Source organism: Falco biarmicus, chromosome Z, assembly GCF_023638135.1.
Source record: "Falco biarmicus isolate bFalBia1 chromosome Z, bFalBia1.pri, whole genome shotgun sequence".
Lineage (NCBI taxonomy): Eukaryota > Metazoa > Chordata > Aves > Falconiformes > Falconidae > Falco > Falco biarmicus.
Genome location: NC_079311.1, coordinates 62,472,928 through 62,497,855, shown reverse-complemented (window position 1 = coordinate 62,497,855; position 24,928 = coordinate 62,472,928). Strand labels below are relative to the sequence as shown.

At 39.4% G+C, this 24,928-nt stretch overlaps 1 protein-coding gene across 3 annotated transcripts; it reads right to left on the bottom strand.

Moving 5' to 3' along the window:
• Window positions 1-243: 243 nt before the first annotated feature.
• TRIM23 (tripartite motif containing 23) lies at window positions 244-24,811 on the bottom strand. Of its 3 annotated transcripts, none has more exons than XM_056324383.1 (11): window positions 24,582-24,811; window positions 23,512-23,674; window positions 12,718-12,839; window positions 11,628-11,906; window positions 10,830-11,012; window positions 10,066-10,281; window positions 8,845-8,979; window positions 5,531-5,660; window positions 5,304-5,414; window positions 3,745-3,869; window positions 244-3,394 (listed from the first exon to the last, which is right to left on the bottom strand). In XM_056324383.1, exons 1-11 carry the CDS (start codon window positions 24,681-24,683, stop codon window positions 3,215-3,217), a joined length of 1,746 nt encoding a protein of 581 aa, XP_056180358.1. In that variant the 5' UTR covers window positions 24,684-24,811; the 3' UTR covers window positions 244-3,214. The 3 variants fall into 3 exon arrangements, 2 of the variants coding, with proteins under 2 accessions (XP_056180358.1, XP_056180359.1); XR_008819402.1 differs by having other exon boundaries at window positions 3,371-3,394; window positions 3,745-4,066; XM_056324384.1 differs by lacking the exon at window positions 23,512-23,674 and having other exon boundaries at window positions 24,582-24,689.
• Window positions 24,812-24,928: the final 117 nt, after the last annotated feature.

Below are 24,928 nucleotides of genomic sequence, written 5' to 3'. Positions count from 1 at the left end.
ACAGTAACATTATGTCCACGTAACACCACTGCACTAGTACAAGACTCAGGAGTTTACAGTTCTGGTGACTTCATGAAATGAGATGTGATGCATGCTAATCAGATTCAGTCCCTCAAAAGCTGCTACTACTGAGAAGGTTATCTTCAGTGAGATAAAGGGGTATCTTCAGGGATTAATAACAAAAATGCTACAGTAAGTTAAATGTAGCACACTTCAATTCTGAGATGACCTTAAAAAAAAAAGTTTATTAAAATCGCAAAATTTTAGATACTTTTATTGAAAAGAATTTATTTTCTGGACAACTCAAATTGCAGCAGCTCATTAATTGTTTCCACTAAAAGAGCCCTTTTCAAGAAGCCTTTACATAACATCCACAGCTCCTCCCAGCAGTTCAGAATAAGAACTATCTCACAATAAACCCCTCATGTACCACATGGCCCACAAGAAATCTGAAGATAGCATACAGTAAAACCGCATCAACTGGTATTTCTTAGTTAGCTTAGACAGGCTATTTTTGAGCTGAGATTCTTTCAAGAAAGCCACAACATAGTCACTGGATGTATTTACTCAGTTTCACAATTAAGGTCAACATCCTGTGAGAAGTTATTTCAAATAATCCTCGTAGTTAATAATGCTTGAGTAAGTTCTAGTTGAGGAAATACTCCAATTACATATTGCAAAGTCAGTACACTGAAAACTAAAGTTCAGTAAAACTGGTAAAACAAGCTTAAAATTTGTAACTGAAGCAGTTTATATGTAGTATTAATTTATAATACAAATAAACTTCTTAGTGTACCTGTTTACACTGAAGAGTTCACAGACATATACAACACTTTCACAGTTACTTCAAACCATCTTAAATAAATTCCATTTAACAACACTTTTATGGTGGCATCACATGTGTCACAAGAAAGCCTTTGTACTCAGAGAACATGCACTAGTGAGAATTCCTCCTCTGCCCTCTAATGCTACAAAAAATCCACACTGGTCACCTTGAACGAAGGGAACTATACTGAGAGGCCTGTATAACTGAGGCAAAAGCCAGCTAAAGTAAAATTCATAATTAAGATTTTTCTAAAGAATGCATGTCTTCTCTGTAGATACCTCTTCCTGGAATATATTTAACAATGCTTAGCAGAAATTGTTCGTATTTTAAAAAGAACTACAAAGGGACAGTCAGCCCCAACTAGGTCTGGGGCTTCTCTGCAGTACAGGCTAAGCACGTGCTCCAGTCAGAGCCGCCAACTGTCTATTGGGCAAGAAGTTACAGGCTGGGAGCAACAAACATTTCTTTAGTTCGGTGGGTGCAAGAGAACACCTACCGAACTTACAACTTCATTGTAAATCATTTCCAAAATTATCAGCTTGTCTGAAGAAAGAGCAAATACCCCTTCTCAGTGCCTATGTACATATGTTGGCATTGAAACCCATTTCACAAACATTTAACTAATTTAAAGCTTAGTGTTCTTCCAGCTACTATTCAAGTCATTAGACTTGCTGAATCTGCATTTATCACCATTTACAGGAAATTTAAGTAACAAGAAAAAACTACAGGCAGATGTCATTATGAGGAAGTAGTTAACTGCTTCCTCTTGACAAAAAGTGCAAATGTACTAAATTATTTGTTTATACATTCTTGGCTTTACCTATGGTATGTAGTGGGAAAACATAAAATTGGTAGTATTACAATAAAAGCCATAGCCACAGATAATTGGATACATTTTCTTTGCCAGGTGAGGTTCAGAGCTGTCACAGATAAACATGATTTTCAGTGTGGCAAAAATATCTCCCATCTGCAAAAAACACTGCTCAATTCCACTGTCTGGTTCTCCCAGTTCACCTGTGCTCCAGTAAGGAAAGTGATGATGAAGAGTTTTGATATATTGGCCATGCTCTTTGTAGCTCTTCTAGCAACACGAAGAGGTCCATGGCATGGCTTCTTCCATTGGCAATGCTGCACACTTGAAAAGGAGGGCACAACGTTCTTGTGCATGTACCAGACAAATAAAATTGTTAGCAGTTGCATATGCAGAAAAAAATAGATAATAATAAAAAAAGACATCCCTAAATCGTTGCAGTCTTCCCTAAATTTAAACAGCATTACACCTACGTTTAACAGGTTTGTGAATGAGTAATCTTCAAGAATAGAGGCACTGGTGATAGTTCCATGTAAAAGATACAGAAAGAACTGAAAATCTTATTATGGAAGTTTTATATCACATTTTAGCATCTGCTCTTCTCTAAGGGTTAGAACTAGTGTATACTATTGTGTCACTGAATATTTTAAGGCCACTACCTTAATCTGGAAGCATGACTTCTACATAAGAGTACAGAGCTGGACTGACATTGCACCACATCACTTCTTTAGGAAGTTTTCAGGTTTTTTATAATTTCATTTGACTTCTTGAGGAGCAAGTTTAATCTCTAAAGGTAGATTACATCCTCAAGCATGCACAAAATGCTTTCACCTCAGTCTCACTATAGTCTGTCCATAAATAGTTTAGTATGTGTAGAAACAAAAAAAACCCCAAACCTGACTAACCCCTCCCCCCCAACTAGAAAATGACTGGCTAAACAATGCCCCAGCCCCCTAGCCCTGCAAAGCTGCACCTAATTCTCAGTTTTCTTTGTCCAGTTATGCTGCCTTCCAGTAACAAACAGGGAAGCTAATAAATAATGGGCGAAACATTTTCCTTTTGTGTTGTATTTGCATGTAATTTTCAATGCCAACTTGAGGTGAATGCATTCTTTAGACATTAAAGAGTAGAACCATTTACTTCTGGCTAGTAGACTGAGCTGGCTATTCTAGTAACTTGAGACAGATTTTGGAATAGTTTCCTGGAAAAGGATTTCTAACTAACTCAAAATTAACCAATTAAGTGCTGTAGACTTGTTATAATTATTATGTGAACTCCCATGCATATTTTATCAGGGAAGAATTTTAAATTTTAACAACTTAATTTCATCAAGAGTATCAAGGCACCCTTGTAATGGGTCCATTCCACTACTTGTAAATGTATCACATTTCAAAAACACTCTAACAGCACAAGTTTACTGAACCAATTATCCAGTCTAAGATAAAGACCTACATTTTTCTGTAACCACCAAGTTAAATAAAGTCCCCTTTTCAGACAGCACACCTGGCTACAAAATCCTAAATCGTGCAAACAAGACAAAACAGTAAACTACAGCCTTAAGTTACAGCCTGTAAAATTTAAGCCACATCCAGGACACCAGCAGCCACTAACTGCCTTGACAGCCAGTCCAATCCTTCATAAAGTCCTGTACCACTTCGGGCATCACAGCCCTGAATATACCAGCTACGGCCACAGCAGAGCTTGTGGAGACTCAGCAGTTCTGTGATTTCTTCCACTGAAAGCGCACCTGCCACATCCTGCAGGAGTCAGATACAAAGACTTGATTATTCTTCTGTATTATGTTTGAAGCATTTTATTTTTAACTGAGGGCTTAGACTGAAGCTACAGATCACATAAAAGCTTTCTAAACACAAAAGCCAAATAAAAGTTATGCATTTACTACTTGTTACCATCATCCAAAAACTGGTTGTTGAATCCACTGAGCACTCTAGCATAACTTAGTTTACCAGCCTTAAACATAAAGAAAGCATCTACGTTTTATGATTTCCACATTACAATTCCCTTATCATAGCAGTGGGTTCAGAAAGTTGGAATTTGATACACAAATTGAGGAAAAGACTAACAGAGTGAAAAAAATCACAAGTACCTGTTTATTAGCAAAGATCAAGAGCAAGGCATCCCGCAATTCCTTCTCTGTTAGTAATTTTGCAAGTTCACTGTGTGCTTCACTGACCCTGTCTCTGTGACTGCTATCAACAACAAACACCACCGCTAAAAAAGACAGAGAGAAATGTTTTACACACATTTAAATATAAACTCTGTAAAATTAGCTTTCAACTTACACAATTCTTCTGTTCTAGCAGTATTCTATGTGAAGTTTCTTAGCAGTGTGCAACTTCAATTTCAAATCCAGGACTGGGAAATGCCTTACATATCTCTGCACTTTTGAAAAAAATCTAGAATTCATCCTAAAACAAGGAAAAAAAAAGTCTGAGGTCTTTTGCCTAGTCTAACATAAGGGGTGGTATTTTAAGTACTTAGGTCTAAACCCAGATTTACTATGTATGGATTGAGTATCTCCGTTTAAACCATTTCTTGATCCATTTATACTCGATCAACTCCCACATGACTGTTCCAGTTTCCCTTAACTGGCTGTAAAATCTACAAGTCCAGCCAAATCAGCACAGCTGCCTTCAGCTACAGACTACACAATCCAGAGAAGATTGTCATGGACCCCAGGCAGCAATAGTACATTTTACCATCCACTACACGGACTAACCAAGATGCCAGAAAGAATGGACAGTCGGGGAGGCACAGCTATTGTGGACAGGATTTAAAGTCATTACAGATTTTTGCAATGAAAAAACTCCTAAAACCAAAACTCAACAAAAATTACTGCAGGTATGCACCAGGTTAACTGCTTAGATTTCTCTCCAACATACAATTCTTCAAGGCAGACATGATTCCATGCTGCTGGCATTTACACAGTAAGTTTTAAGGGGACAACAGAAATCCCAAAATGCAATTTTTGACAGTTTCAAAAGATGAACAACTTAAAATGTTCAAGTTTGCAATGATGGCTGAAATAATGCACAAAGTGGAGCACATAAACTGACGTCTGTCATTCCTAAGTATTTCAGATAAATCTCCACAGTTGTTTTCCAATTTATTCATTAATTCATTCAGAATTAACAGAAGAACAGCATGAATTTCTAAGTTGGCACCATTTACATCAGTGTTTTCAGAATCAGTCATCTAGCCTATGACCAGATATTACACTTCAATACCAAGTCAGAAGTTACAGAACTTTGTAGAATTTTTTAAGTTGCCAACTGAAGGCTCCTAAAGGCTAAGTATTTTCATTTCAAGTGCTATCTAGATTTCATACCTGGCAAGTACTACTTCTCTCTATGCAAACTCGGAACACTGCACCTTGTTTGTTGTCAGCTAGGACAAGTTTTTCTGAGATTCTAATTTTGTTTGGCTCCATGAACTGTCTAATGGATTTAGAGAATGCACCTTTATCATGCAGCAGACACTATGACCAACTGGATTAAAATTTCTTAGCTCATGAACCTAGCAGCTGTACTTTGCATTAGATGAACAATTTTCTACAGTTATAAATTAGTTCTATTAATAACCTTTCTGGCATTGAAATACAAGCTGAAAGACAAAATACAGTTTAAAAGTTGTATTACATCTTACCTTGTGTATTGAGATAATAATGTTTCCACAATGGCCTCAGTTTGTGCTTCCCTCCTACGTCCCAAATAGTAAACTTCAAATTCTTGTATTCTACTGTTTCAACATTAAAACCTAGAATAAAAATACTGAAGTTATATAGTCTTGTTCCGTATGAATATAAAATAATCAAATTCTAGAGTTAAGTCAAACATTCAGAAAAATCATTACTTTAAATTGTTGCTACTAACCTATTGTTGGAATTGGCTGCATGAATTCATCTTGCTTTAACTTAAACAAAATAGTTGTTTTCCCAGCTCCATCTAATCCTAGAGTGACAACCCGAATTTCCATTTTTGGTCCAATATGTACCCTGTTGTCCTGGAAGAAATGGCAAACATAAGAGCAAATTTAGGAAATTTCAATTAGGAAATCCTTATGTTTAAGACACTTATCTTAACATTAAATGGATGGACTCCAAAAATACAAGGCACAACCACCAATCACCTCGAGCAACAATATACACTAAAATATCCAATAAACTATGGTTTACTTGAAGATAGTCTTCTTGGGTACTCCTGGTGCTGGTAAGGGTTAGCAGTTTGCCATACTTGCTTCAACACTCATGGGTAAGTGCTCTTTACTTATCTCTGGTACCATTTCCTTAATCACTTTCCCTCTCACCAGTAAATACACATAAATATTTAGGATGATGTCCTGGTTTTGGCTGGGATAGAGTTCATTTTCTTCCTAGCAGCTAGTACAATGCTGTGTTTTGGATTTAGTACAAGAACACAGATGTTTTTAGTTGTAGCTAAGTAATGTTTATACCAAGTCAAGGACTTCTCAGTTTCTCAGGCCTTGCCAGTGGGAAGGCTGGGGGTGCACAAGAAGCTGGGAGGGGACACAGCAGGGCAGCTGACCCCAACTGACCACAGGGCTGTGCCATACCATATGATGTCATGCTCAGCATAGAAAGCTGGGGGAAGAAGAAGGAAGGGGGGGACGTTTGGAGTGATGCTGTTTGTCTCCCCAAGTAACCGTTATGTGTGATGCAGCCCTGCTGTCCTGCAGGTGGCTGAACCCCTGCCTGCCCGTGGGAAGTGGTGAATGAATTCCTTGTTTTGCTTTGCTTGCACATGGCTTTTGCTTCACCCATTAAACTGTCTTTATCTCAACCCACCAGTTTTCTCACTTTTACCCTTCCGATTCTCTCCCCCATCCCACTGCGGGGGAGTACGCGAGCGGCTGTGTCTGGCTTAGTTGGCAGCCAGGGTTAAACCACAACACACGACCAATTGCTATTCTCGTATATAACACTCCACAGCCACTGCCTTCCTTTGACCAAGACAAAATATCACTCTCTCTTCAAATAAGGATCACACTCCTGGATGCGGGGCCATTTCCTTGCCAACAAGCGAAGCACATGAAGACATTTCAACCTTATTCGGTCAAAGTCCTCACAAATACATAGGTAACAATCCATTGGAAACACTGTATTAACAACATCTGGGAAAAAAATTATTATATAGAAACATATTTCTTGAAAGATTTTCAGTATCTTGTCCTAGAATTCTCCAAACCATCCCTTCAGAGCTTTATACATGGTGTTTCCCTTGATGGTTTATAAGGAAGGAACAGCACTATCCATATTTTTTGTATCATCAGTGAAATAAAAAATCTGAATAAAATCTACTCACTTTCAATAGTGCAAAGGACTTCTCCCTCTCTCCTTAAATCTCCACAATATTCACTAGATATGGAATGTTCCTCTGACCTGGTACTGTTTGAAATGCTTTTTAAACTTTATAATGGATGCAGCCTTTGATGCCTGATAAGTTCCTGAGAAAGACCTTTTCAGTGATATAATAACAGTTTTTATTTCTGTCTGAAATCTGCTGTCAAACACAGACCTTTCAAGATACAGCAAGCCTTACTACAAGTCACAACAGTGGCCATCAGCAAAAAGTATTCTAAAAAACCATTGTATATAAAGAAAGCTTTAAATTTTGTAAGAAGTGAGAAAACATAAAAAGTAAGAAAATGAAGTAATTATCTTCACCTTAATTTTTTATGGCTGCTGCAGTTTTTGTGACACATGATATTTGATTTGGCATGTCTGAAATGCAGCATCTAAGCTTCAGAAGATTTCATAAAAATACTGGTTTGTCACAGGAGAAAAGCAACAAAAGACCCATTTTTTTCTAAAGAAAGCTGAGGTGTAAAGAGGCACTGGAAGACTTCTGGGTCCTATTTCAGTTAATAAGTCCAGCTGACTATCACAGCTTAGGTGGCTGCAACCATTCTCTTTCCAAATGCTCAGAAATTAGCAATCAAAATTTTCTGAATCAGGTTAAGAGCTCCTAAAGGCAAAACCAGACATCCACAATGCATCTCTGACTCAGCCCTGTGAGATGGCAGCATCAATTAACTCTGAATACACAGTATACAACTCATCAATGGTGAAATGTGAATGCTGCTTCATTTATGGGTTTGCATTGGGAGTTTGCAGAAGCATTCTCCCTGACACTGCTAACTCTGATCTCTGCTGAATCAGGGAGGGGCAGAAGTGAAAATGTTGCATTTATTGATCTGACAAAGCAGTTATTACATGGAAATTCAAATATACTGAAGTTACAGAGCAAAGTATTTAGAAGAAATTGAATTTCTGATATCAACAAGGACTGGGACAGTCACCATGGAAGCATCCATTCCTTTACAGTAAAGGCTTCAACAGCGACAATTAAATCCTCAGTTTCTTCTTGACAAAAATAGTTCCTATTACTCTTTCACTCATGCAGAACCAAAAAAACCCCCATAAATTAAAGTACTTCTTGTTCTTTAAAGTTTCAAACTTATTTACTCTCCTATGCGGAAAGTATCACCATTCTCAAACTCCAAATAATTTCACTCTTCTCAAACAATAGGTGGTATTGAAAAGATATATAAAGCAATAAGAAAAAAAACAACTTAGAAGATGAACTGTCTAAGACATCAGTGAATACAAAGTAACTATAAGACAAATAAATGAATGTAAAGAAATACATTATTTTTAATATAATAAAATGAAAGTTACTAGCATTATTGCATTTAAAAACAGGTGTGCAATTTTCAGAAAACAAAATATTAATAAACATTCAGCAGAAGTTATGCTGTCCTCATGAAAAAGCCAAAATACATGGAAAAATAAAGGGTAGATTCCTGATCTGAGTTAAATGTAGAACAAATCATGGATGTTTCCAAGGAAAGGTGTTCCTAGAATTCACAAATAGTATCTTACGTATTTAAAAGAAAGCAGCTAATGTTCAAACAAAGCTACTGACTGATGTAGTCAATGTCAAATGAACGTTTCTCACACTAATTATAACACCACACTGGTTTTGTTGCTTAAATACCAGACGGTACTCATTATATGGTAAGACACTGTGGCTGTGATACTGAACTGCCTAAATTTGCTGCAACAAATACAGCATCATAATGAACATACATAGTTCTTGCTTTCTTTTAAATTACACTCGAGACCTTCATAAAGTGGATAGCTGTACTTTCATGAAATTAAGAATACCTTTGTAAAAGTGACAGGTATGCTAGCATCCAGCTGTATGTGATCTGCAAGTTCTGTAAATTGCTGCTGCTGTTTCTGTAATGTCTCTAGCAATCTTGTAATTTCCTGTTTGGCCAACACTACTCTGCAGTCATCCTAAACAAACAAAAAAACAACAGCATGCTTTTCCTTTAGTAACTTACTTAAAATAATTAAACACAATGTAAATATATTGGCTGGAAATGCATCATTTTCAATAGAAATACTCTAGTTAAAGAAACTCACATTCACAAAATAGATTTATTTAAAATTGCAGCACAAATGTGAAGGCTTTGCCATTCTTTCTTAATACTAATAAATACTAAATAGTTCTGCATTTTTTAAAAAACTTTTTCTTTGAGCCTTCTTAGTCCTGTAGGAATAAGAATATAAATAACAAGAGACAGTAATGTAATATAAAAATAATATATCATTCATCTATCATTTCAGCAGCTTGAATACAGCAGCTGCTTTGCAGTATACAGCAACACAAGGCAACGCAATTAACATGAAAAGATTAATATCCACCCATCTATGATGAGGACATTTGCATAGTTAAAAAGTGCATCTGACTAAGCAACCAGACACTAGGTCTAAGCAAAGTTTTAAAAACTACAAATAACACATTAATAAAATAATTTCCCACATTGTTTACTGTTTGCTACATACACTATTTACTTCTCACTATCACTAAATTAAGTAAATAATGGACCAACCAGATACTCTCATAGACCCGCTTTCTTCATACATTTAAGATATTCAATTACTTGTATTACAAGTGCTACCAGAAGTTTAGTCCTAAAACACTTTTGCCTACCAGCCTCATATGACAACTATCTTCAAACACTTATACTGGTGTTTACAGTGCAACTGTAAAATCCTTCCCATAAATCTTGTAGCTTTTTGCTTTGATTTCATCTCTCCTTTCAACTATCCTCACAAATAACCAGAAATTACTCCAGACAAGATAACCATGCCACAGAATTTCCAGCAACTGGAGGACTTGAACGCTTTTGTACTGACTATCCTTGTCTAACACCCCCTTGTAATGAATACTTCAGTCTCATGTTGTATAATTATTGTTTTAACATTGTAAAGTAAATAAAAATGCAGAGTACCATCTAATATTTTCATTTGTGGCCTTAACTTAATTTGCGGTTCCATCTATCTTGACATATGTTAACAGCTCACTTGCCAACCCACCTGTTGTAAAGTCTTTTCACAATGAAGGCAAGCTGTTGAAACCTGGGACAAAAGGATCGTCATGTCTTCTTGCTGTTGCCTAAGCCAAATCAACTTCTCTCTCACATGAGCATCAACAACACTAAGAGCCATTTCCTCCTGACGGCAAAGGGTTTCATGAAGATCAGAAAAATAGGCTCGGACACACGAGCGAGCGTTCTCTGCAGTCCCTGGTACCTACAGTGTTGCAGTCAGAAGATCCAGAGGATTAAGGACACCAGTTGATTCCAGAAGTGCATTTTTCATTTTATTCCAGTTTCTAACTTACGTTCATATCTGCTTGGCTACATCACAGTTCAAGTGCTGTTATACAGAAAGTCTTATCAGCTTTAAGACAAAGATCCTCCAAGAAGTTACTCTGATAATCAAGTTGGTTATTTGTATGTAAAATGATATCTAAATGATATCTACAAATGACCAGGGAAAAAATCCTCAATATTATCACAGCACCTGAGAACAGATGCAATCTCACAGTACTTCAGTACTGTACTAGCATTTATACAGCCTTCTCTACTGTCTCCCTATTGTCATGTAGCCTAAAAACATTGTAATGAACTACAAATTCCCCTCTATCTGCTGGTTTAAATCTCAATACTGACTTGGTAGAGATAAGAACTTACGGTCTTGTCTTATAAAACCTATGTATAATTTTCAAAGAAATTTCTTATCTCAGTTATTAAAAACCAAATATTCTGTGCATGTGGGAAAAAAAAAGAAAAGCATACATGTTCAGTATGGGCCATTCCAACTCCATCTTCAACTATTTGTTCTCCTCCTTCTATATGCTGAACAATTCCAACTAATTTTCTGGAATAATCTGAGATTTCTTCTGTGAAAGTTCTTATACAGTGGGCCATGTCTAAAATGGATGCACGAATCTGGTTTGCTTCTGGTTCCAAGACAGAATGCTATTAATTAAAAGCAACATATCAAAGATCAATCATAAATATCTTAATAATATTTTCCATTTTACTACATATTTAATATATATGTGTGTATGTATATGTGTGTATATATATATAGGAAAGGCAAGTAAGAATTTATAACCATCTTGCAATTTAAAATGTAATCAGGAGTTACAGATTATGCTGAGACTGAGATAGGCATCTAGCAATCACACAAGCAAACACACTAATCCGCCTGTTTACCACCATCAATTACAAAAAAAGAAGGGCAGTTAGACTGCACCAGGTTGGGTGAACCTAGTGTTCGCATAATGAAAACAATTTTCAGAACTGATGACTCAATGTTGTGAGAAGTTCAGAAAAGCATCAGATAAAGAGACTGTCCATCTTAATACATAAGTAACTTATTGTGGTCTTAGAAATAATGTTTCTTTTCTTGTAATCTTATCATGGTAGTTATCTGAAATGCAGGGAAAGCAAAAGAACAGTATGAAGATACATCTATAAAGACATATTAAGAACCTACTTTCCTTTCTTGGTAATCTTTTATACTTTAATTGGATAAATAATTATGCAAGCCGCCCCATGGCGTAACTAGAAACAGATTATTAGCAGTACCTTATGACCTTGATGCTTCCCGTACTCTTTGCAGACACAACACATAAGAGGACTCGCCTGACAGCCCTCTTCTAAACAAACAAACTCAATAGCATGCACTTGGTGTTGGGAGCACATGGTCTTCTCGTGAGGCTTATCAGCAAGAGGTACACGTCTGTGTTTCGCTAGTGTCTTTGTAGAATGAGTAAGCTGGGAACAGTCTGCACACAGGTGAGTGGCACAAACAGTGCAATACACAGATGCAACATGGGCTTCATCTTCATCGCAACGAATGATACTCTAACAACAACAAAAAAAACCCAATGCTGAATTTGTTAACATTTAATCCCATACAAGCTTGGAAACAGACTTTCTGTAAAAGTTACAAACTAGTAAGTATTTGGACTACTTTGAAAACTAAGTTCTCAATATTTTTTTTTTTACATAAAATATGTTTTCCTTTATAGTCAACTCCAATAAATTATTCTAGAAGTGTTCAGTAATTTCATAAATCCAAACTTCAGTGTAAGTTGTAAAGGCTTAGAGGGTAAAATTCATACTCCAATCATTTCCTCCAAAGCAATCATTAGAGAGAAAAGAATTACAGACAGACAAAACATCTAGGACAGTTACCTATTCCTAGAATGACACTGCATGATATTTCTTGCATACCAGTTGTTAATACTGAAATGGTTAAAGCAGCTGGTTTTCATAGTGAAGTACTGTCACATGATGTAGTGATATCAAATAAATAAAAGGAACTACTTAAGAAGAGTTGAAGGCTTTAGGAAGAGTTTCCAGATGTTTTAGAAAACTGTCCTTAAATCACTATAACTACAATATCCAAATAAGTAACCTTTTCTAAAAAACATACATGCCTAAAAGTAGGGGGAAATAGTATGTATGCTTGGCAATACTTCTTAATTTCCTGCTTTAGTCAGCACAGATTAGCATTTGAGTATGGAACTATTGAAGCCTTAATACTAGATACTGAAAGAAAACAACAGCATTATTAGTGAAATCACATTTGGCAAAGAACTGATATTTTTTTTCTATCTAGAGATAAATTAAAGCAAATGTAGCAAACCTGGCTTTTTTTAAAACTCAGTACCTCTCCAGATAGACCGATGGCTTCTTCTGCTGTCCCACACTGCCCAACAGGTCCATTCTGCAACCGTTCCAAGAGTTCCAACAACGCAAAATTCTTTTTCAAGCCCCAGACACCAGAATCTCCTATTTTTCAGGAAGAGTTAAATGAAGGGGAGATGTAAAAAAGCCCCTCAAGCAAACACCATCATGAGCAGTTTCACAAACCACAGCTGAGATTCCGACAAATATTAAGAGCACATTAACTACAGTGACATTAACGAAAATGAGATACAACTATCACTTTTTCTCTGTAAGGTCACACTACCTTTCCACCCCCTCCTTCCTTCCATCACAGAACTATTTAATATTTATGCAGATTTTTCCTGCTTAAAAGATTTCACAATTATTAAAAATTTACAAAAACTCAGTAAATACACTTATAAAGTAATCCACAATAGCTAACAACTAAGGACTACAAGGAACACACAAACTCTGATTTTTATCATAAAAATTCGTATTTTGCATAACTACATGAGTGAACATTTCTACTAATGGAAGCTTTGAAGAATTTACACTGAATCACAAAATGCAACACCTACTGCAGATCTCAGTCCAGTAAAAACCTGAATAAGATTTAAAACAATATTCAGGAAGACCCATATACACTATTTGATATAGCGAAAAAGATACCTCCTACTTCCGTGAGCAAAGCAGAAATCTGTGTCTACTCCTGTATCATCCTCAGTTTGTAGAAGTTCACATGAAACAACACGATGAAAAGCAAAACCAGGATTGCATCCCAATGACTGATGCTAAATGCTACCTGCATAGTCCATGTAGCATACGAGAACCCTAGTCATTGCTTCTCAAAGAAAGTACCATCCTTTGACTTTTCTCAGCGTAATTATCATAAATTTAAAACCATTTTCTCTGCCAGAAGGCAAAGGTCCCTCAAGAGATCACCTTTGTGCACTGGCTTATTACTCTTTAGTCATTACTGAATCACACGCTAGTTGAGGTTGGAAGGGACCTCTGGACATAACCTTGCCCAGTCCTCTTACTCAAGCAGGATCACCTAGAGCTGGCTGCTAAGGCCCAGACAGCTTCTGAAGATCTCCAAGGAGGGAGATTCCACCACCTCTTTGGGCAACTTGTGCCAGAGTGTGGTTACCCTCACAGTCAAAACTGTTTCCTTATGTACAGACAGAACTTCTTGTGCCTCAGTTTGTGCACACAGCCTCTAGTTCTTGTCACCAGATGCACTGAAAAAAGCCTGGCTCTGTCTTACTCTCCCTTCAGATATTTGCACAAAATATCTCAGCCTTTCCTCATATGAGAGATACACCAGGCCCTTTATTGTCTTACAGGCCTTTTACTCCAGTAGCTATTATCTCTCTTGTACTGGGGAGCCCCAAACTGGATACAGTACTCTAGGTCTAGCCTCACCAGTGCTGAGGACAGGGGAAGGATCACCACCCTGGCCTTGCTGGCAACGTTCCTCCAAGATACTGTTCGCTTTCTTTGCTGCAACAACATACCAGGTAAACCAGGACCTCCAGGTCCTTTTCTGCAAAGCCACCCTTCAGTTGGTTGGCTCATTCTCTTCTCTCATTCTCTACCCAAATGAGAGAATTAAAATCACACTATCTCAAGTTGGAAGGGACCCATAAAGATCATTGAGTCCAACTCCCTGCTCCTCACAGGTCTCTGAAACTAAACCACATGACTAAGAAAGTCATGCAGACACTACCTGAATTCTTGACAGGCTTGGTACCGTGACCACTTCCCTGGGGAGCCTGTCCCAGTGACTGACCACCATCTCAGGAAAGAACCTTTTCCTGATCTCCAGTCTGAACTTCCCCTGATGCAGCTTCATTCCATCTCCTCGTGCCCTATCGCTGGTCACCAGAGAGAGGAGATCAGCACCTCCCCTCCTCTGCCCCCCTTGAGGAAGTTGCAGGCTGCGATGAGGTCACCCCTCAGCCTTCTCTTCCCCAAGCTGAGCAAACCAAGTGACCTCAGCCACTCCTAAGTCATGCCCTTGAGACCTTTCACCATCTTGGTTGCTGTCCTCCAGATGAGCTCTTAACAGTTTGATATCCTTCTTGTACTGCGCTGCCCCAAACTGCACACAGTGCTCAAGGTGGGGCCACACCAGTGCAGTGTAGAGTGGGACAGTCACCTCCCTGGACTGGTTGGCCGTGCTGTGCTTCATGCACCCCAGGACATGGTTGGCCCTTCTGGCTGCCGGGACACACTGATGACTCATGTTGAACTTTCCATCAACCCAACTCCCCAGATCTCTTTCTGTGGGGCTGCTCTCCAGCCTCTCATCCCCCAGTGTGTATGTATAACCAGGATTACCTCAGGATTAAACTTCTCTGCTTTGTCTACATTCTTGTTTGTGAGGTGACCAACCACACCAAACAACAGAATAACATTATTTCTGATTCTCCTTTTGCTGTTGACATATTTTAAAAAGCCCTTTTTGTTGTCCTTCACAGTGCTGACCAGCCTGAACTCTAATCGAGCTTTGGCCACATGAATTTTCTCCCTACAGTGCTGAACAGCATCTCTGTAGCCTCCCGTGTCACCTGTCCTTGCTTCCAATATCTGTACACTTTCTTCTTCTGCCTAAGTTCTAGAAGATCCCTGCCTAGTCAAGCCAGCATTTTGCCTTACCTGCTTGACACTCTGAAATTGCCTGCTCCTGCACTTTTAAGGCATGGCTCTTCAGAAGTGATTTAGATGTAATGCAGAAAGCACCTAGCAACTTCCTCTCAGCAGAGCTGTTATATATAAAAGAAAAAAAACCAAACATATTTTAGTAGTATGCTATCAGACATTCCTCAGATGGGATGTTTGCCATTTTTAGGGATTGAGTATGCATCTCAATGCACAACATCTAGAAAGTTATATTTGATCAACTGCAATAAGCTGACTACCATTGCTGAATCACAATTATTTACTATTGAAAATTAGGAATGACCAATTTCAGATAGATGATCTGAGAACACACAGGTGTTTTTGATGTAGCTTAGTGTTGAATTCACTATGAATTTCCAGAATGAGTGTCATCTGTGTGCGTAGGTTTGAGTTTTTCTTCTTTAAAATCCAAGGTGGATCAACTTGTGAAGTTGTTTATTGCCCAAACTAAGCCCTTATTACTGCACAGTTTAGAATCAGTTTAACTACTCCTAACTGACACTAACAAGCCTGTTTCTATATAATATCAATACATGTCAGTCCAGGTGGAGAGTGTTATTACTTGCTAACAAAGCGTAATTTGGAAGGGTCAAGTAAAGACATGCGCATGTGCTCTTCTTCCAGCCCCAATGCTATGATGAGCTCTTCTGCTGTTGTCACGGAGATTTTATTATGATCAGTTCACCAAAACTGGTAGAACACAGGTATATAAACTAAACCTCCACATACCGTGTTTTCCTAACAAATATCACAGAATTAACCCACAAATGCCTATGATCTTGTAACATTATTTTTACCAGCTCTTGAAACAACATAATTGACAGCAAAGACCAGCTCAAGAAATTACTTAATTATATCCAACATTTCTGCTGAATACTAACAGAGCACTTTGGTGCACTGAAAGGCAGGCAAAATGCGGACATCGGTTTCACCAATAACATTGCCCTGACCTCTTTGGCAGATTTTTTACTGAAGTGTACAGAATCTGCTAACTTCAGGAAAAGAAACGGAGGGGGTGTGTGTGTGTCTGGTAGCTTTGAGTAGAGTGATAGATAGCACCACATCACCAGTAGTGCCCAGGGTAGTGACAGATGTACATTTACGTAATTAAGAAGGTGCCTGGGAACACCACCTTGTATTTAAACAGAATCTGTAAGACCCAAAATCAACTATTCTATCTTATGATGGAACTTTTGAACTGTTTGTAAGACAGGAAAAGGTTAATGCAGTTACTTTTTAGAGGTAGAACATCAAGATCTGAACAAAACTGCATATGCATGCTGCTTTTGTAATTCAAATATTTGTTTTGTACTTTATGCAAACATACCCATACAAGAATGAGCCAAACTTAGTGAACTTCTGCTGTTCACCCGTAAGAAAAATAATATATAACTTCTGTACTAAATTCAATTAACTGCTTTATTCAATTTACACTTTTCTTCAAGCATGATCTGGAAAACATAATTTTGGAAAACAATACCAGACCTGGAAAAAAATTGGGTTGCCTCTCATAAGCCAGTTGCACAGAATAGCAGAACAGCAACTGGAGGCTGAGATTGGTTCCCAAAGATGCCTAAAAACTATTGACATTTTCAGTCCGCATATCTGGTGTTAAGTCTGCATCTGACATGAATGCACAGAAGCTGCATTCTATGCATGTTTCCAAAGACAAAGCCCAGGCTACCTGAGTTATCTGGTTCTCCAGAGTGCTGTTTCACAACTCCTAAATTATGCTGCCCTGTTGTGGCTTGGTAGGCATGTGCCCTTTGTATCCTTCTGGAATTCAGATGTCATCCCACTGATCCTACACAGACATTAAGTCTTCTTTCCTCAGTACTGAGATTTATCAAACACTCCACAGATTTTGATGTATCATGAGAGTGAAAGTGTTGTTCCAAATTAACAGACACCAATTATTATGAGCAGCAAGCAGTTATGAGAACCATCAAAGCTAATTACCCATCCCAAATACTCATGTTCCACTGCTTCTCAGCTTGGTACACAGTCAAGAAAATAATCAGCATTTTCACTGTTCTAAGAATATGGAACTTCAGCTCCCACAGGAGTCTGGATTTGCAGCACACAGAGAGTATACACTGCTATAAAGGCTCTTTGTAGAATTATACAAGCACCGTTCAAATATTGTCACTACATAAAAGGCAATGCTTTTAAGAGCTAGGTTTCTTACAATATTGTTTGCAAGGAAGCGCACACAAAAGCAAAACAAAAAAAAACCCAAATCCAAAAATATCTGCAAGTTCTCCTACCTTCAGCTTCAGCTTGTTGAGAATTATTCTCTGTACTGGTTTTGGCTGGGACTGAGTTAATTTTTTTAATAGTAGCTGGTTTGGGGCTATGTTTTGTACTTGTGATCAAAACAGTGACGATAATACACCTGTATTTTAGCTATTGCTGAGCAGTGCTTACACAGTATGGTTGCCTTTTTTTGTTTCTCATGCTGCTCCACCAGTGGACAGGCTGGGGGTACGCAAGAAGCTGGGAGGGGATACAGCTGGAACAGCTGACCCCAACTGACCACAGGGATATTCCATACAATATAACATCATGCTCAGCAATAAAAGCTGGGGGGGAAGAAGAAGGAAGTGGGGCAATGTTCACGGTTATAGCACCTGTCTTCCCAAGTAACCACCACAAGTGATGGGGCCTGGCTTTCCCAGAAACGGCTAAACACGTGCCTGGCAGTGGGAAGCAGTGAATGAATTCCTTGTTTGCTTTGCTTGTGTGCACAGCTTTTGTTTTACCTATTAAACTGCCTTTGTCTCAACCCACTTTTGCCCTTCCAGTCCTCTCCTCTGTTCCACTGCAGGGGAGTGAGCAAGTGGCTCCGTGGGGCTGAGCTGCCCCCCAGGGTTAAACCACAATGTTGTCTTTTACTTCAGAAGCTATGAAACAAGAAAAATGAGACTGGCTTTCAATCTTAAGACTTCAAAATTGCTTGAAATTCATGCAAGTGCTTTTACTGCCTGACAATGTTTTTCCTGCAGTACTGTTTCCAATAGCAGAGCTGCATTACATGGCTAGGCAAAATTACATGGAAGACTGGCATGCTCACATGCCAACTGCTTTCCCATCAGAGGAGGCAGAGCAAGGATGCATGCTATCATTCACAAAATGCATGCCACACCTGTCCAAAGTGAGGGCAACAATGCTACAGTAGCTCTGAAGAGACATGTGAACAGGAATCAATACATCCGCACTGTATACTTTATTGTTACATGTAACTTCCAGTTTTCCCACATAAAAATTTCTTTCATAGGCATGCCTCCCTGACCCAACCCCCCCTCCAGTTTAAATCATCAACCATAATATTCTCAGTGGCTAAACTGAATAGTGAATGCTGTACCACTTATCTAAAGGATGACACAGCTATGTTTAGTTAAAAGTCGGGAAGGGTCCAAGGACCCTTACTGCCACATGATGGATGCACAGACTGCTAAGTCCTTGGGTTGGTTATCTTTAGAAGGGACATTTTGTCTTAGATCCCTGTTGTACATGCAACATGGTGAAGATGAAGACTTTAAACATGGCTGCTAAGGAATAGAGTCTGCGTAGAGACAACTCAAAGACATTGTGCAGGCGCAAGATACATAAATGAATTCTCAGAATTGTAATGAATAAACAATTTCTTGGAAAACTAATGAATAGGTATGAGTCGCTTGTATAAAGGGGGGACTGAAAAGTCCCCTCGGGGTGCATGACTTCGGTGGGGCGATCCCCCATGCACCCAGCGCTGCCGAATAAAGATAACCTCCACTCGCCTGCATATTGCTGACTGATTCTTCAAATCAATTTGGCACCCCAGATGGGACCTCCTCTGTTCGGCTGCAGGACCCATTGAGAGCGGGTACTCCCTAGGGTACCCCCGGGGATTTTCCCGGAGGGGCTCCTCATCTCATCTGGATCACCGCAGGAGCAGACACGGACTCCATCTTACAGAGCGAAGGTACTATCTTCATTCAAATATATATTAATTGTGAATATTATATTAACCTCATATTTTAAACAGTACATGGTCAGCATGAAGAGAAAACCAAGTCAGAATATCCAAAGCAGAACTAATTTACTGGAATATCACCAACAGAAAAGATCAGAAAAGATACGTCTATAGCTATTCTGTGTTTCTAGTTCATAATTTAAAGCGTCAGAAGAAGCAAAGTCAAATGCTTTTACATCCTTCCTTTAACTTCTTATATAGCTTGAGATTTGATAATACATACCATACACTGTTAGTGCGCTGTTGATCTTGCACTACATGGAAAAACAAGCAAACTTATGTATCAACTATTAACCAACTAAAACCAGAATTTATAACCAGTAAGCACCCTATAAAATATGCATTATCAAGAGAAAGTAATGTCTCATTTCACCACATCTACCATAAAGTCTGTGTATTTGAGAAAAAGCCACTTTGCTTCTTTTTACACTAAACCTACTACAAAATTACTACGTACTCGACACACATTTTGGACACATCTGATCCAGTGTTTATTTTACATTTAAAAACACTGAAAGATGAGTCATGAAAATATATCTATTTAATCTCTTGGACTCGCTCAAATTCTGCTTTGATTGCAAATGTATGAGTCTAGTGATCTCATCCTTGGGCCTACAAGGGATGTTCATGCGCATTACAAAACCACTACAGACTATGACTGTCTCCTCTCAAAAGGAGATAAGACAATGACTAGCAGGAAGAGTGTCAGCCAGGAATGAGCCAGTGACAATGAAAATGCTAAGACTGAAAGACCAGACTTTTCAAATGCACTTTCAAAAGAATAAAGCTTGTCTGCAAAAGAATTATAAATAATGCAAGGAATGAAGGAGCAACTTTTGTCTAAATGTCTGAACAAAGCTATGAGTATGTTATGTTATAGCTACATTTTCTTGCACAACGTTTTGAGGTTTTACCTTAGTACTCAAAGACTAGCAAAAGAATATATAAATGTAAACAATACCAATGGGATGGATTCCATGAAGAATGCTAACATGTGCATACATCAGTTCAAAAAGTTCTAATGATAGAAAATAGTTTCAGACCTGTAATAATGATGTTGGTAGGGAGAGCTCACCTGAGCCGTAAACTGTTAAAGGCTTCCTTAGCAGAGCTGCTCAGCTGAAAATCAAAAGCCAGAGCCTCCAAAGCTGTTATATAAGCACATCCTTCCCAACAGTTCATTGGTCCATGTATTAAAAAAAAAATCCAAAACCCAAAACCAACCCACTAACCCAATGCAGGAAGACGACAGAAAGCAGTTTGCAAGAAATGTTTCACCTCTTCTCCTAGATAAAGACACTTTTAATGAAAAGGCATTCAGAGGAGTCTTCTTCTATGAAGAACATTTTCTAGATTTTCCCCTAAATATACTGCCCGAGTCAACATGATCTCCAGAATATATTCCTTCAAAATTTTGAAAATTGAAAAAGATTTTCCATTACATGTTTTTGGTTAAAGAATGTTCATCTAGATAGATAGAAGATAACCTCTAGACTGATCACATACTTTCAACATGTACACCTCACATACTTTCAACAGGTACACCACGTGGTTTGGGCAGGCTTTAGTCCTACCAATTCATTAGTAATTATTTTCTCTCATACCAAGGTTTTATGAATTATTAGAATATTTTGGTAAGCATGTAAATGAGGTGTTGTCAATTTTCTCTTGCAGACTCCACATTTCTAGAAATTCTGATTGAGAAAGTACCCCTAATCCTGCCTTCCCATAGTTTTTTTTAATATATATATACACACATACATACATTTATATAAGCAACATGCCAGTACATTTAAACCAAGTGTCCACTTCAGAAAGGAGAAAATACAGCTATACCTATACATATATAGATCCCTGAGTATTTCTTCCAAAAAGTTCCCTTTCAAAATATTCCTTGGGAAAACCTGGACAAATATAGGATTAAGTGATTTAGTGGTAAGAGCAAAGGAAAACAATCACCTTTATCCGAACTGTACAGGTTAAATGACCAACGAAAAGCATGTGTAAAATCCACAGTTACTTATTTAGGAACTGTTCAACACAGGTAGCTTTACACCCTGATTATACAGCTTCTCTTTCAACAGAACTTTCTCTTGGCAGTGATCCTATAACCCAGATTTAGATACTAAACCGCCTCCTGAGACTACTTCATTAAATGGCAGAACTGGCAGTTGCAGAAATGGGTGAAAATGGCGCTTGCTTTCTCGCATGCCCTGAAATGGGAGGGAAGGATAAGAAGTTCCCTGGGCACACAGTTGCCATGACTCCCTATCAGCTCCACTCCTGAGCTCTCAGAAGGAAACAGAACTACAACAGCAGTAATTTAACCAACAGCAGTAACTGCCAAGTGATCAGAGCAAGACAAAAAAAGCAGAGATGCCTCAAAGAGGGGTCACGATGAGCTGCACTCCACAAAACATCCCATTTTTACATGCTGAAAGCAATAATATTTCTCAAGGCAGTTATTATGGACATGGCAAGACTAAAAGTGTCTATGACCCTCTTCTGCCCCAAATCAAATCCCCAGACAGAACATGTTTATTTACATTCACAGAACTATTTTTACTTCCAAGCTGTTTTGCTAAAATGTTCTACCTATCAGTTTTTGATCACAGTATATAATCCTTCTTTCTAGTACTAGCCAGTAGGACACAAGTCTACTAGCTTATCCTGGACTCAAAAGTTGAAGCTTTTCTTCCCACTTCCTACCTATAGGAGCCTTAAGAGTTTAATAACGTTTCACTATGTTCCATCAGAAGGTCCTCTTATTATGCAAGATGAAAAAACCTTAGGTGCTTTTACAAAGCGTCATTTTTCTTAAACCTGAAATCCACAAGGAATATAATAGGATACTTTCAGACAGGTGGGAAAAAAATGACCAATAAAAATTAAGAAGTGACAAGTTCCCCATCATAATGAAAATGGTACTTCTACTTTACAAGATACAAGCAGTGGTCTTGGACAGAAATGTTTCACAACAGTAGGACTGAATATTGTGCTCTAACAGTCTCCTCCTTAAAAGCACACTTCAAGAAATCTCATGCAGCTGTACAGTCATAGGTAAAAAGTAAAATAAATCATGACCCTTTTAACCGCATCTTCTAGACCAGCAGTCATTCATGATGCTCACACTTATGAACTCCCTCCCCCTAGAAAATAAACCCTTCTTTCATATGAGACTGATTATTTCTTTTCCTGACTCCTATTTCCATGAAAGCATCCAGAGAGTGCCTTAATAGCCCTCTCCATTTGATCTGCAATCTAGCAGATTCACTTACCAGAAAGTAAATTCTTATTTTAGCATATTCTATATATAAATATTTCTTTCATGGATTACCACATTACAGATCTCCCTCTCTGATGATTCTCCTTCCAATAGCTTTTTTCCCCCCATGCTGGAGCCAGTTCTATTAACAAGTCCTTCTCAGTGCAAATTCTTCTGATAACTTGTCTCCTCTGTAACCCTATGTTAAACAGGCAATTGCTATTCCGAAGGAAACATAAGCATGGGTCATCTTTTGCCTAAAATAAACCTCCACTGCTGGATAAAAGCTGTACCTTATCCTTTCAAATCCTGTCTGCAGGCCCTCCTACAGTATGGAAATTCCTGTTGGTAGCCTGCTGCTGTCAGTTACTTCATATATAGAATTACTGTACATTTTAAAAATCAGGCTTGTTACCACTGATACTTCCCTCTGTATCACTTCATCATGTACCCAGACAAATCTGCTCATCAAAGAAACTACCCATTTAACTGCACGGTTTACTTACTGTTTAGGACAACAGAAAACTCATTCAGGATCCCTTAGATGCTAGTTTAACACAGAGTAGTCCCTTTGTAAACATAGGTGTGCAAAAAGACTTCAAGGTATAAAGCTTGCAAGCCCAGGTTCAAGAAGATAAAGTCTTCACTTTCTTTTTTTAAGACATCTATTTTACTAATGCTTAACAGTGCTTCTCTGAATGAAGAGAAACACTGCACATTCATTACTTGGACATAGCGCTAAGTGGAGCATTCAGAAACTATATCTAGCATTATATTCTAGTTATCCCTGGCTGACAGGTTTTAAGAATTTCAGATTTACATCTTCTTACCTAGTTCAGTAACTTGTCGATCAAATGGACAACGAACTGCTCTGCCATGGAGGGGAAGCCGGGTAAGACAGTCATGGCAGACAGTATGGCCACACAAAAGCAGCCGGGGAACTTTGTCACCTTGTAAAGAAAATACATCTTCACAGACTCCACACTCAAGAACCTATAATTTAAAAAGAGGCCATATTTGGTCTTGATGTGACAAAAAAAGCAAAACTTCGCAGTTTACTTTACAGAAGTTCCTGCAATCACAGCAGATAAACTGAATCATTAATTTTCCATTGTACACCCAAATAAAATAAAATAAAATAAATAAAGACAGGAACAGAACGTTTTAACTCTTCAGCATCCCACCTGAAGTTCTTGTGCACTTCATTTAATGAACTCCCACAAGAGAAGTCCACTAGTCAAGCAGCACAATTAAGTATGTAGAAACGTCCTCACAGGAGGAGGAAAGGGAGGGCAAGACCCTGCCAAAGCAGGCTATTAGCCAGTGGAGAAAGCTTCCATTCGTAGCTAATACATATAACAAGGTCAGTCATACCAAGTTAGCCATTTATGAAACTGCAAACACAGCATCCAGGTAGCAAAAGCAAACAGGAGGGGACCAGAACATCTTAAACAGCTAACAAGAAGCAAAATTGATCGTCATTTAGAAAAAAAACCCACCACAACCAAAACCCAAACAACCACCAGAACCAAACCCCACCGACACTCCCCACGACAGGGCCTGCTAACCCCCGCGGCGCGCCCGCGCCCTCCAGAGCGCTGCCCTTTGCGGCCGGGGCCGGCCCTGCGCAGAGGCCTCCCGCCCGCATCGCGCTCCGAGCAGCCCCCAGCGTCGCGGCTCCGGGCGGGCGAGGCCGGTAAAGGGCCAGGGCAGCGGCTGCCCGGCCCGGCCCGAGACGAGACGAACGCCGGCGCCTCAGGAGACGACTCCTGCCCTGAAGACCCCTCGTAGCCGTGCTTCCCCTTCCCCCCGGTGGTGCCGGCCCGCAACCCCGCAACGCCCTGCCACGCTCGGCAGCGGCCGAGCCAGACGGTGCAAAGGGCCGGACAGCCCGTCTCACCTTCACTGCGGCGCCAGCCGGGCCGCGGCCACTGCTACCGGGCCCCCGGCCACTGTCCTGCCCGGTACCAGCCTCGACCTTGTTTACGCCGAGGGCGGCCATCTTGCGGCGGGCGGGGCGGAGCGGCGCGGCCACCGCCCCAGTGGGAGCATGCGCGCCCCCTCCGGCCGGCGCCCGCCTCTCGCCACTCGCACCGCAGAACTACGGTTCCCATCGTGCCGCGCCGCAGGGCTGCCCGTGCGGCTCTGGGGGACCGCGGATCCCAGCGCTCCAAGGCGCAGGCGACGGCCCCTCGGCAGGTCGCCAAGCGCTCGTCCGTCCGCCCCCCCAGGCGGGAGGCGGCGCGC